Below are 14409 nucleotides of genomic sequence, written 5' to 3' on the forward strand. Positions count from 1 at the left end.
CCTTTTTCATAAAACAACTTTTCACTAGAAGGCAGAAATAAAATGACAATTCAAGATAAACTATATTACATTTTTCCCATTATCTTGAGTCATACATGTACTTTTCTCTTGAAAGCCCAGGAAGAAAAAAGAAAAGGAAAAATTTGGGCATTTACATAATAAAAGGTTTAGGTTGGTTTGCAAAATTTACTTCTGGTGAACTGACAAATTATTACTGAAAACACAAAGATTAGGTAAGTATACCTTGTTCAGAATAATTCTTCAGTTGTATTAACACAAAAAAGTTGCAAAGAAAAGAATTACTAACTGCAGAGAATAGCAGTCTATGACTGTCATTGAAACCACCTCACAGAAGCCAGATTATGCAATACCACACAAAGACATACCTTTTTATCATACACATCTTGCCAGTTTACTCCAGCAAAGAAACTATGACGCATGATTTCCTTGGCATCATCTGGGCCTCCACCAAGTCTAAAGAGAGTGAGGGGGAAAAAAAACACATATTAAACTTTTATAGGGAGATCAAGTTATTGCTATGGTTGGAAAAGTGACCATTTCTTTTTGACTATCTGGGGACAATTTTCACACAACTAATTTGAAGATTTCACCTGTTTAACATGAATTCTGGTGATCTCGAGAGAATTTGTGATAGCAAAAGTACACATGCCATGGTCTGTTCTTTTTGATTATTCCAACTACAGTGTTTGTCACTGTCCATGATGAGCTTTTTTAGTAATTCATTAATTTTAAAAACATACTTAAGTTTAGTTTGCTTGAAAGCCCAGCTAATGTTCTGGCATTATTAAAACCCAAACCAACCCAATAATGCTGATATAAAATTTTGCCAAAGACGTGCCAGGCACTGAATCAGTAATGACTTGTGCATCATTTTTATACAGTGTTCACTGCTGTTGCATCTGGGTGCTGTAACAATTAACCAATTACCATAAAATAGTCTCAATCTGAGTCAATTAGTATAAATTAATAAATTGTAGGCCTGCTGAGAAGGTTATTTAAAGGCCATTGTAAATAACCACACTACTCACTGTTGCCCGTAGCTTGCCAAAGCCAGACTCTGTCTGGTAAATCATCTTAGGAAGTGAATTCCACCTACTTTGGGTGAACTCGCCCAAGGTGGTTTGAGCTCACAGAAGGGGTCACTGGTGCCAAGAGAGGAGTGTCCTGCCCACACCTCTCTTCTTTCACTTGCATGTGCAGCATCATTCCCACTTGATGACTGTGAGCAGAATCAGCTCCCTAACCTGGAGAAAAACTAACCCTGACATGAGAACAGAAGAGAGAACTGGCCAATTTTTTGTTGCATTAACAAGTCCACTTTGACAAGCTGAGCGAGCTCCCTTGAGCTGCTGTTGTTGGTTGAGAAATAACTCCACATCCAAGGATGGGAACCTCTGCCCTTCTCAACAGCACATTGACTTCAGGACTGCTCAGCTCTCATCTAACTTCTCCCTGAGACTTGGGATCCTACTGCCCTAACACAAGGAAGATGCAGCAGAAAAAAAGCTCCTCTTAACTAAATAAGCAGACCATACGTGCTAAATGTTAACAAGCAGAGAGACAAAAACAGTGTGTGTTTCATTAAAAAGAACTGCTAGAGATATAAAGACAAATTCTAAAGGCAAGCATTTAAGTAAGATAAATTACTTTCTGAAGCATTTATTGTACAGAGGAATAATTTCCACAACCAAGAAGAAAGTCTGTTTTGGTATTACCCTGCTGCCAAATTTCAAAAATATTCTGGACTACTACGTCAGTCTTGCAATAACTGAGTGTCAAGTTATTCTAATTTTCAAGCTGTATTCCTCCTTGTTTCTCAACTACTCATTGTAAAATTCTCTACATCTTGGCAAAACATGGCAGCTAGCCTTCATTCCCCAGGCTTCTCTCAATATCTTCTAGCTGCTCACAAAGAGGCTGAGTTGTGTTAATCTCTGTTTTCCTCCCCTACTTAGCATTAACTAGCAAAAGAACTTGAATATAAATAAGTTTCTAAATATAAGTCTGTAATAAACACTACTGTCTGCAAAGATTAATTACAAGGAAGCATCTTTCCAGTTCTAAAGTTTAATATATTTGATGGGTCAGATTGTTTGGAGGTTCAAAATCATTAGGAGTTGCTACAGAAACACAGTTCTACTCTACTCTGTCTGTATGTGGATGCCTGGTCACAGTTTGCTATTCCTGCATAGATAAGTTGAGCTGGAGCAGACAAGCTGACCCCTTGCTCTGTCCTGCCTGCTGCACTTGGGTGCATCCTGGCAAATCCCTTGGAGAAACACAACCAGTCCTGCCCTGAGTGCCTGCAGGCAATGCCCACTACTCAAAACTTCTTGAGAACAAGCAGCAGCTGAAGGAGGACTAGAGAACAGGCAGGCAAAATCTGCTGCCCCAAAAACATGCCAAGAGCCTCACAAGAATGACAAAGATATTGGGGAGGGAAAAGGTACCTACAGACAAATCCCACTGATTTACGAAGTCAGAGATTTTGGAGCCATGGAAGACTGGACACTGCTGGTCCAGCACTGGAGCCACTGGAAGATGGCTCTGCTGGGCAACTATCCAGAGGGAAAAGCCCAACACAGCAGAGCACAGACAGAAGCTGGGTGACACTTGCTTTCAAACTGCTCCTTTAAATTTCACTCCAGTTGTATTATTTAACAAATTACTAGTTTAATGGTCTAATATGTGATTTATTTATGTGCCCTAAAAAATGTAGCTGTGCCTGCCTATGCAACTCTCCTGCCATCACCAGGAACAAGTGCTACAGTCCCCATGAGACACTGCAGTTAAGTTATACTGGGAAAAACAATTAAGATCTTTCGCTTTGTTCCAGTGCACATTCTTAACCTGAAGAGATCCCCATGTTTGCTGTGAATGATTTAAAAAATTTGTCTTCCACAAGGTTTTCTTCCTTTTGCTGGTTAAATTCATGTTGTAAATTGCTGCTGCACTGAAAAGAATAGAAATTTAAGACTGTAGGGCTGTGTACAACCCTGTCCTGTGATTGACAGCTCATTCAGCCAGGAAGACCAGGCACCACAGACATATTTTTACATTACTCAACACAATTAGAGCATTTATTATGCCTGTGTGGCCAAATAATTTCACTTACCGTTTATTTGGATCCTTTATCAGTAGACCTGATAATAATGATTTTGCATCTGCAGACAGAGTTCGAGGAAATTTTATGTCCTCCATTAATATCAGTTCAAATAGTTTCTCATGATCTTGGTTGTAGAAGGGTAATCTTCCACACATCATCTCATACATGACAACTCCTAATCCCCACCAGTCCACTGCACGGCCATAGTCATTATCTTCTAACACCTGAGACAGAAACCAAAAGCATCTTTAAGACATAAACTCTTACACACACCATCATTTCAGTCTGTTTGATGCATCTCTATATGAATGTGTTTCTGAGACTTTATTTCTACAGGATGCTAAATGGACTGTCAGAACCTGACCCAAAACTGCAGCACTGACTCACACACCTGAGCTCACTGAAATTCCAGGCTTGCCAGGCACTGCACTGCTAAAAGCAAAATTAAAATTTGACAATTACCTTCTCCAAACAATCATGACTTCTTTATTTACCCTTTCCTATGCCCTCTACCAGGTCATTTATATCATTCACAGCTTTAGGAAGAGACACTGTCTACAGGTACTACATGGGCACTAATGCCTCATTTAAAAGAGTGAAGCATCTGTTTGCTCAGTCACTTCCCTCTCTTTTACCCCACCTGTCTAAAGTCTCCAATTTAGAACCACCTTAATCTTATTGAGACAAGTTTAGCTTTTTTATGATCTTTGTTTAGAGTCCTCAATGCCTTTCTCCTGCCGTTTCATTTCGTTCCATTAAATAGTCCTAACAGCTGAACTGTGCCAATGCAAAAAAACCACGGCAGTGTTTCTACAGTACTGTTTATTATAAAACAATGCTTATAGGGTATTATATAAACACAGAAACTGGTCAAATTATATACAAATCGTTAACATAATGTCACCAATGTTATGTACCTAAAAACAACTTATTCCACAGACCTTCTCCCAGCAGTGCCAGAGAACTGGAATTAGAAATTTAAGCAGCGTATCTTGACCTTAATACACCTTCATATTAAATTGCATGGAGACAACATAACAGCAGCATTCAGCCATAGAAATTATAAGCAATAAGAAAATTGAAGGTTACTGAATATTTCATTCCAATTTCTATAAATTTCTCATAGATCATGCCTCTTCATACAAAAAAGATGAAACAGAAGTCAAGAAATCTTAAAACAGGAGGTATTACAATTGTGTGTGTCAAATAGCCAATATTTGCTGCAGAAGAGCTATCAAAAACTTTAAAACAAGAAACAAAAAACCTTAAAACAGTAACAAACAGAAAAACCAAAGAAATGTAACTAATACAGTAGAAATGCATTTGTAAAGAATTTAAATAATTCTTTATAGAGAATTGTTACTGTATCACAGAAGGCTAATTCTGAAAGGCAGCACCCAATGACTGATTTTATAAAAAAGAACAAACCAACAACAAATCAACCCCAGAAAACAAGATACTTTTTACAACCATCACAAAGAGTTCCTCCAGATTCAAGCTGTAAGCAGACATACAGAAACAGTAATTTAGATACTCGGTAGTGAAAGTAAATCTTTCAGTCTTTAAAGAATAAGGCAACCTCTACAAGATCAGAAATAACTTTATCCATAAGTAGGTTATCTTGCAATTGTCTAAAATGTGTAATAGAGGGGTGTTGAGCTCATTTAGGTGCCTCTCCTCTTGCTCCCCCAGTAAACCCAAGCCTGCTTTCAAGAATCTGGGATGGCTGTTAGCAGAAGCAACATGCAGTCTGATCCACTATGGCAATTTTGGAAAATGTTTGGAAATCCCACAGTAATGAATGCATTCATACTGCTACTTTTCACTGTCCTTAAGGATTAGTAGCAGAAACATGAGGAAAAGAAGTATATTAAAAATCCTTCTTGAGTATATAAGATTAAAAAATCATAAATATTAACACATTAACACATATGATTTACAACTGTGCCAAAACAAACAGACTCATTACATCATTGATATTTCCAAATAGAGAGTGAAATTTTGGAAAGTGTAAAATACAACAAATTATCTGAATAAGTACATATGACAAAACTAACTAAATAACTCTTGCATTTTAAAATTAATTAAATGGTTTATGAGTTGGAGCATATTGCAAGCTATTTGCCGAAAAACTGCATATATAAAATCTGTGACTCTTTTCTTTAAATCACCACTTCTTCTGCCACAGAATAAAAGCATTATATATTTTTCTGCTATAGCTATTAGCACTGTTACTGTTTTTCTCATCTGTACAGTTAGTCTTTTCTTTGGAAGCGAGCAAAACACATAAAATTGTGAGACAGTGGTAGATCCTTTTCATGAGTAAGCTGAGGTGTGGTTTGCATGTGTGGTTTATAAAAGAAGGCAGCAGGAAAATAAAACATATCATTCTCTGAACAAGGCACATCCCATGGCCAATAGCTTGAGCAAATTGTATTTGCAGCTTTGCGTAATTTATGCAGGACTTTACCTAATAATAATAAAAAGTATGAACAACCTTTTGCTGCATTCCCACAACAGCAACAAAGCAGTGGTACAAAGAAAGAGCCAAATGTGATTTTTAACCTCTTTTTACATAAAATCATAAAAAAGCATAAAAGCTGGATTAACTGCCTCCCAAACCCACATATCACCAGCCGGGTTCTCATCCCCAGCTGGCAAAACTGGCAACTCTTTATTTTTGTTTAAATACCTGGTTTACAGCCAGCCAGACAAGCAAGAGCATCAAAATGGTTTCATTTAGGCAAAAGGAAAACAGCCTGAAAATAGTGTAAATAAAGCAAAATACACCTCAACTTATTTTAATATAAATGTAATAAAATTGTGCATAATGCATTCACAGGGAAGATGCATTATTATTTCCTTTAAGTAATTTCTAATCTTCATGGTGTTTAGAAACAGGTTTTGTAGACTGTATCAAATCAATATAAGTGAAGTGCTGGAGTCCAGCAGCTCCTACAAGCAAATCTATGCAGTTAGGGCAGGAAGGAGAATATGTCTGTACACACTGCCCTAGCATTACAGAATCCTTTCCAAACAGTCCTTGGATTTGAGGGATTTGGTTTTAATCACACTGAACATAGGTCAAGAAAGTTTCAACTCAGTGCTAAAATGAACATGACATGTAGCTGCAGTCTTTGTAACTACAAACAAGTCAATCTTTTGCCCACCATGAAGTAGATACCTGCTTTTAGAAAAGTCTCCTTTGGTTGTGAGGAGTGATCCTGCTGTCTCTCCAGTAGCTGTGGGATATCCTTGTATATGTGGGGTACCAGTCTGAGCACATGGCCAGACACAGACACCATGGATAGTTTGATCTTGGATTCTGTGTCCTGCCCTTAAGAGCTGCCTCCACCACTAGCCAATGCTTGTCCCTGGCTATAAGAACCCTCAAACCTATTTTTAAGCAAATGCCCTGCACTAACAACCTAATCCCTTCATGGTAACAGCAGGACAGGCAGCAGGATCACCAAAACCATTGTAGAGGGCACAAGGTCAACCACTCTGTACCTGCTGTACATTTCCTGGCAGTACAACACAAGGATCACACAGAACTCACAAGCTCAGAAAGAGCATCTACACTGACTACATACTCAAGTCAGGTGTGTTTCCACACAGTAAACGTGGACTTACTTGTTTTCTTCCAAATTTGTTTAAATAGTCAGATCATTCAAATTTACGATTTCCCTTCCTTCATCCTCCTCATATACATGGGGTGCCAAAATCCAAGCCAAGATCTAGGAGAGGTCTTCAGAGACAAGAGCTCCAGCACAATGTGACATCAGTGTGTGGAGAACATTTACTCCTGATATAATCACTGTACCCAGATGACTTCCCATCACTGAGTAAAGCAGGTGGACTGACTGCAGTTCAGTCTGGATGATACCACAGATCATGGGAAATAAAAAGTTGTCATCATTTTACAACCTGGGGAAATCTTACTCCAGTTGTTTTCAGAGCTCTAGTTCAACAACTGGCTCTTTCAGAGGCAGTGCCAGCCTAATCCAGGCTCTTGTTTCTGTTCTCTCACCACAGCTTCCCTTACCTTGTCAAAACTATGCAACACACTACATCAGACTTTAGAAAATAAATGGGGAAAAGGTTTCACCCTGGATTATTTTTCACCTGAATCAAGTTTTCTGCCCTAAGCAGCTCAATTGCCATGAGAACAGTTGCAGTAGGACAAGTGAGAAGATGGGCAGCATCAGGTATGGCATTGCTGCAGAAAGAAATGCTGGCCAATCTGTACCCCAAAGTTACCCTGGCACAGCACTTACAGAGCCTCTGCCAGTTTTTCCTGCACACACAGACAGCTGTAACAGCTGTGCTCACTTAGGGTGAAGATGGAGGCCCTGCTTCTCTTCCCACCCAGCATTTCTCTAAAGCCTCCAGCAGCATAACAGGGTTCCAAAGAGGGCACAAACTCATTGCTGCACTGAAAGCAGAACCGCTTTACAGGCATTGTAGCTCCTCTAGCTCACACCTACGCCTGCAGAGCAAGGACGCAGCCTGGGTTCATGCAGGTGCTTTTTAAAAACACTGCAGAGGTGCCACTGAAGTTTGTATCTTCTCTTCTTATATAAACATGCAAAAGGTTAAGTAACACACACGCTTTCTAACAAGCAAGAAACATTAGCCAGGCATCAGCTGCGAGGCATTTGCAGGTACTTCAGTGCTTTTATGGATCTTTTAGATGCTTTGGACAACATTGGAGCTTCAGCTGAGGGAGAGCTATTTATTCACCTTCAAATTTTCATTTGTATTGTGCTCAAAATGCCACAATACAAATTTAATTCTTTTTCAATTTACTGAGATAGCAATAAACAAGGGAAAACAAAGTATTCTGTAGTGATTCCACTGTCCCTGCACACCTTGGGGTTTCTGGAGAGTATCTCTGGCAGTGACCAAGTATGCAATGGGACAGTGCTTTGTACACAGAGCAGCCTGTAAAGCCCTATGTACAAAATAAACAATTCAGTTCACAGACCAACCTTTGCCTTTGTGATGATTAAGACAACACAAACAATCTGCAGGACTGCTAAGATCACAGTAATTCAATGTTTTCTCCTTACACATAATAATTCTCTTTTTTGGCAAGCAATTACAGATCAATGAAGAAAAATACTCTTTTATTTACATTTATTGAACAAAAAATGCACTATCTTATCTATCTTATCTATTCCCCAATACTGAGAAGCACACTGTCTTGTACTTGAAAAAAAGATTGTTACTACCAATCTGTTTTTGAAAAAGAGAAATCTTCTTTTGAAGAAGAGAAAAATGAAAGTTTTCTCTTTCCCAGAAAACAAAATTCAGAGAAATTACTTTTTCCTGGATTTCACCAGTGGCTGTAGTTTTTAATCTTTAGGTTTATTAGTCAACACATCTCCAGGTCCTTTACTTTATGCATCTCACTCCTTTAAGAGCCTAAGATACAGTCCACAGAATTTGATGTCCATTTAATTTTATGGTGAAAACCAGTGAAAATATATCTTTTATTATCTTTATTCCTTCAGTAGCTAAGAGGTGAAAGGTTTTTTGAAGCAACAGCTTGAGACACATCTGCAAACTCCTATTTACAAGGGCTTGGGGCAGAGATACAGGAAGCAGACAACTGAATGTCAAAGAGAAGTTGATACATACACAATGCTTTTACAAGTTTCCGTGAAAATAAATTTTTTGGAAGGTGAGCCAGCAGAATAACAGGTGAAGTCTGTGACCAATCATGTACTTCCACTTGACCTAGGTGGAAACTAGAATTCTCCAATACTTTACTAATCACAGAACACTGAGTGAGGTGTGACTACTTCAGACAAACTGAGCTCAATGCAGAAAATCCCTTAATCCTGTCTTTATTGCATTTCCTTGGAATACAGCATCCCTGATGAGCAGCATCTGGAAGATTTTTGGCTGTACAGAAGAAATTCACACCATCCAGAGCTGCATTTCCCATACACCTCTAAATGGTAATTAGGCGCTGTAACTTCTGGACTCTGCAAACACAGACAAGTTTAGCTGTCACCTTGAGCATGAAAGCCTTTGTGAAATTCATTGTCAATCCTATACAAAGGGTTGTCTTCATTGGGTTTTATCTCTAGAAGAACAATATCAAAATATTGGACTCATATTTTGTGCTAGGTAATCAAGGCAACTTACTGGAAAAGCCATTACATTTTTGACCTATTAATGTTTCTCCTAATCTATTAGATATAGACCTTTAGATAGACATTAGAAATAACTTGTTGCTCAATCAATAATTTTGACAGAACAGATGGGAAAATATTTAAACATCTAAACAAACTGTCTGCACACCTATGTTGTGAAAGAAAACTGAGAACTTTGATACACCAATGTACTGTTAATTTAAGGGGGGAAAACTGTTTTCAATTAACCTTACAGTTCAGGGGGAGTGTATGCTCCTTAAGCATTCCTGGTAACCCTTCACACATTTTTATTGCTATAGTTGTTGGTCTGTTAACAAATACTCACCCATGTATTCTTCAACAGAAGTTACAAAGTCCATTTGCTAGAACTTTCTATCAATTGTGGTAACAACTACAACAATGAGAAAGTTTACAATCTAACACTAACAAACAAAGGTAATGTACATGTCTTTACAGACACAGACTTTTACCCAGATATATGAAAATGCATCCTGCAGAAGGGTTTGTTCACCGAAAATTATACAATTCAGTTACTATCACTGTATCTTAGTATGAAAAGTGAAGTGTTGCTGCATCAGTAGTGAAAAAAACACTTAAATGAATGTTTACTGATTTTGTTATACACAGCTGAAAAGACAAAATGTCAAGGGTATAGATACCCTGGGAAACAAACAGCTGAGATTTTTCACTGCTCTAATTTTTGCAGGTAGTTTTTCTCCATTTTGTATCTAGTTTGCACTTTTTTTTACTTCTGGCCCAAATGTAAACTATCTTCCTCTTACACTTTCATATTTGAGATTTTGCCCATCTCACCTCGCTTTTTGTTATGAACCCCTAAAACAGACACAGCAAACCAAATTTTGTTTGCTGGCACACATGCTGTATCAGAAATAGTATATTCTGGTATAAATGTGAATTAAGCAAAGCTTCCTGGGGTAAAGAGCATGCAATACTAACTAATGCACTCAACCTCCTAGAAGAGACAGATTTCAGTAGAAATCAAAATTAGAAAATAAGAAAATAAAAGAAAAAAGTAGTTAAGTTACTGCACATGAAAAGGAGTATTCTAACAAGGGCTGTAAGGAACTAATGGTAACACTGGGGGGAAAAAAAGCCAAGAAAACAACCACATCACATTAAAAAGACCCCTCAAAACAAACCTTTCATAGGAGGACAGGAAATAAAAGGAAAATATTATTTCAGTCTACAAAAAGATGGCACTCGTCTCTCACAACTCTACCCACTCCACCATTAGAAGAAAATCTGCAGACCTGCTCATATCTTTATTAATTATCACTGCACTAGCAACAGTCTCTAAAACATACACTGCCATAAGATGCAAGACATGTATGAAATAATAAATAATGACAATACTGTGATATGTCTTTCTAGTTGCTCTTTCTTGCTGAAATTACTTTGAATATTTACTGATGTTAAGAGGCACAAGTGTTCAGCTTTTGTTTATGCTCCATTACTCCCAGAAAAACTAAAGTCTTTTGCTGAGATGGAAATAAGCTTTCTATTGATTAAATGAAAATTAATGAAAAATTTTTAAGCAATGTTATTGAGACAGTCTTTACTATTTTTACCAAAAAAAAAAGTATTTTGTTAGAAAACTGCTCTCTGCTTAAAGTTCTGGTTTGAATACAAAAGTTTGTTTACAGGCAATGTTGAGCTAACTTCTTTCCTAGTATTCTGTTTGTTTCGTTATTTTTGCATATTTTTACATCTTTTCCCTTGAGAAGTCTGATATTGCATGTGGACAACTGATTTCTGTGACTGGTGAGATTACCCAGGTAGCATGAAAATGCAAATCCTCATTACATTATTGGTTATCTGCTTCCAGGAGAAAGTCTAATTTTTGTGCTAATTTATCTGATGTTGCAGCAATTCTTCTGTCTGCGTAACAAAGCCATGCTTTCCTACCCTCATCTAAATGCTCCCCAGGTTTTGATCCTGGTAATAATTACTGCCAATAAATGATGCTCTGCTCTGGATGCCCTGCCTTGTCTACCTTTTATCATTTCCATCTCAAGGGCCCACTGGCAATACCAAGCTGACAAAAGTGCTGAAATTCAAGTCACTAGCATTTTTGATGACTTAGGATGGTAAGATGACAGAATGTGGGGCACTAAAACATGATAAGTGATAACCAAACCGAAAAAAGACCAAATTTGAATTTTCATGAGATCCGAGCACTTCAAGGTAAAACAACTTCTTGCATTTTCATTTCATCACAATGTAAAAAAAAAATAATCTGGGGCTTGGAACTCTAGTGTAAAGAGGAAATTCCATATTGTGAACCTCCCATAAATCAGAAGGGAAAATATTTTCAAGCATAGATGCTATTTCTCCTCACCCCCCTTCACTGGTCCTCACCCAGAAACTAAATGTTGCCAAATATACAACAGACAGCTGTTCAAGAGCACAAGCCAACACAACACTAAACCACTCTTCCACAGGTAAAATAAATTCTATTGTGCCTCTGCTAAGAATCAGATTATGCATGAAGCATCTAGGTAAACATAGAGAAAATAAATTTCAACTATCCTTCTGCAGCCAAAAGAAAAATCAGTTAAGCAAAACACAACAGCATAACTATACTGTTCAGGTACTGAGCAAACAAACTGTACTTAAAGAATATCAGAACAGGTTATTAGAAGTTGAGGCTTTTTGGTTTTTAAGCAGAGCATTCTGCCTCACCAGGAGACAGTAACACCTCATACTGTAAGTTAGGACAAGCACCTACTGAAATACAAAAACAAAAGTAATTATTTCATCAGTGTTGGTAGACGACTTGGCAATTAATATTCATCAGCTTAGAGACTTTATTATTTTATTGAATAAAATAAATCTCATCATTGATTTTTTTAAAAGAAACTTTAATTTTTTTATATAACTCAATAGATACAAATGTTAAGATTTCATTAAATTAATGCAAATGAATAAGCAAACCTTGAACCCTCAGAGTAAGGCACATCCTTAGATGGGGTCCACACAAAAGATGATTCTTTTGTTGCTGATTAGACCTTCTCTATTTACTTAGCTTTACATTTGCTTGTATGAGAAAGAGGTAATGCTGCCTGTTACAAATGAGCTCTGGTCCTACAGATATTCTCATTACACATGCAATTTATTTATGATTACAATAAGAAGGTTAAAAGCTTTTTATGACATCAGAAGAAAAATATTATCATAACCTGCAACACTGCCAATGTATTATTATAAAGAATGACCTTTTTGACAGCATTCTTTGAGCAAGGAACACAATTGATTTGAATTCATGATTTTAAAAGAAAGAATAAAACTACCACCTTTCTAAGTCTCTGGCTGATAAAAATTAATGTTCTATCCTTGGACAAAACAACACTATACAACATACTTTGCTAAATATATATTGAACACTCACAGGTTCCATTTCTTTTTATCAGTAAAGTTTTGGATTGAGTTTTTTTTCTTGGGGGGGTGGTGGGGAGGGCACTCTATTTTGTTCATTCTAACTTGGCGATCAAAGAATTTTTATTTTTACACTATTACAGAAGTGCATTTTTCTAGGTTTCCAAAACCACCTTATTCAACCTTCCCCATCTGTCACCATCTGCTTCTTTTTAGCATGTACTTTTTGTGTGATCACATAAGCATGTGAAAAATAACTAACATTCAGATGATTGTCTGCTGGTACATTTGAGGACTGGGCATAATAAAAGTGAACTGCCAAAACGTACTTAACACTTCTAATTTTGTTGGGTCTTGCATGTAAGCTACATTTGATTTTCAAACTGTTTTACAGTTGGAAAGTTGATCAGGTACTCTAACTCAACAGTAAAACTGAGACTACATAATTAGCTCAGCACTAAAAAGATGGTATTGAAAGGGAGGAACAAAACCCAGAAATATATCCACACGAGTTCACACATCCCTCTTGACTGAGTCTGTCTGCTCAATGTTGCCTGAGGCACAGGATAAGATGCTGCAAGCAGTCTACTTCTGGACAGGCACACAAATCTTCTCTCCAAGCTACCACAGGACAAGGATAAAGGACACTCAGATTTACAAGGGTGTAAGAAATCTCACAGAAAACGCCTGGAGAAGCAAAGACACTAAGCCGAGGGTAGAAATGCACAGAAATACAATGCAAATCCTTAACTGTGAAGCAGATACTGCTTCTAGCTTTAGGTAAAGAGTAATTGGAAAATGCCATCATGGCACAAAAGCTAAATGATGGAAGTGTCTCTTTCCAGGACTCTACAGTGCTATGGCACAGCATTTCTGCTTGCTAATGCACTTCCCAGTACAGTTTTCACAGGAAAAGAACAAAACAGGACTAAAGCTGAAGAAAAAAACTTACCTCCAATGCTCTAAAAATGCATTAACCTCACTTTATGAGAATTTAACACCAAAATTTTTCCATCTTTTTGGAGTAGCACCACTACAGGCCTATCAGGTCTTCAGGAAAACCATATGAACCAGAACATCAGTATGTTTTTATCAATGCAGACAATTTGGTAGAGTGTCTCATTATCCTTCCTCTAAAGAAACAGTTAACATTAAAGAAAGTGAACAAAATAAAAAGAAGCACAATAAAAACAAGAACTGCCCCTTTCCCTAGACAAACCCTAACAATTAATCTTCCATTAGTGCTTACCAGAAGTAATAAAATATAAGTGAGAACTTACCCTCAAGAGCACAATGGAAAACTGAGCTCAACATAAAGCTTCCTTTCCATTAGCTCTTTTTCTCCAAGTCTTGGAAGTTCACACCTGTCTTAAAACCTTGTTGCAACACCTTAACAGCAGCCTTCCCTTAATTTACGCCATCTCCATAAATTCCCTTTTCCATCCACTAGTTCTAGAGGTGGAAAATAATGGCACATACCTACTATTTATAAAAAGTTGCATAGAACTTCAAAAGGCACATTACTTTGATGCCTCAATTATCTTCAAATTCAAATGAAATTGGACAGACAAGGAGATGAAAAGGAAATTGCATAAGTCACAAAAAATTATTCTGTCCTTCAGTTCCTCTATATTCCTAACCAAACTATTCCTCAGTAAGCTTCTCTTCAGTTTCAAGTTGCTCATTAATTTGTCCTGCCATTTATGTCTCCCTGCAACACAC

At 37.4% G+C, this 14409-nt stretch overlaps 1 protein-coding gene across 2 annotated transcripts in view; it reads right to left on the reverse strand.

Annotated features, from left to right (window-relative positions):
- AKT3 (AKT serine/threonine kinase 3) overlaps positions 1 to 14409 on the reverse strand; it is a 150667-nt gene that overhangs the window by 17458 nt on the left and 118800 nt on the right. For both annotated transcript variants that reach the window (XM_058021474.1, XM_058021473.1), the window contains exons 11-12: positions 3137 to 3351; positions 387 to 474 (exon numbers count right to left, since the gene is read on the reverse strand). In XM_058021474.1, coding sequence (XP_057877457.1) covers positions 387 to 474; positions 3137 to 3351 — 303 coding nt within the window. The remainder of the gene's footprint in view (positions 1 to 386; positions 475 to 3136; positions 3352 to 14409) is intronic.

This window comes from Melospiza georgiana, chromosome 3 (genome assembly GCF_028018845.1).
Source record: "Melospiza georgiana isolate bMelGeo1 chromosome 3, bMelGeo1.pri, whole genome shotgun sequence".
Taxonomy (NCBI): domain Eukaryota; kingdom Metazoa; phylum Chordata; class Aves; order Passeriformes; family Passerellidae; genus Melospiza; species Melospiza georgiana.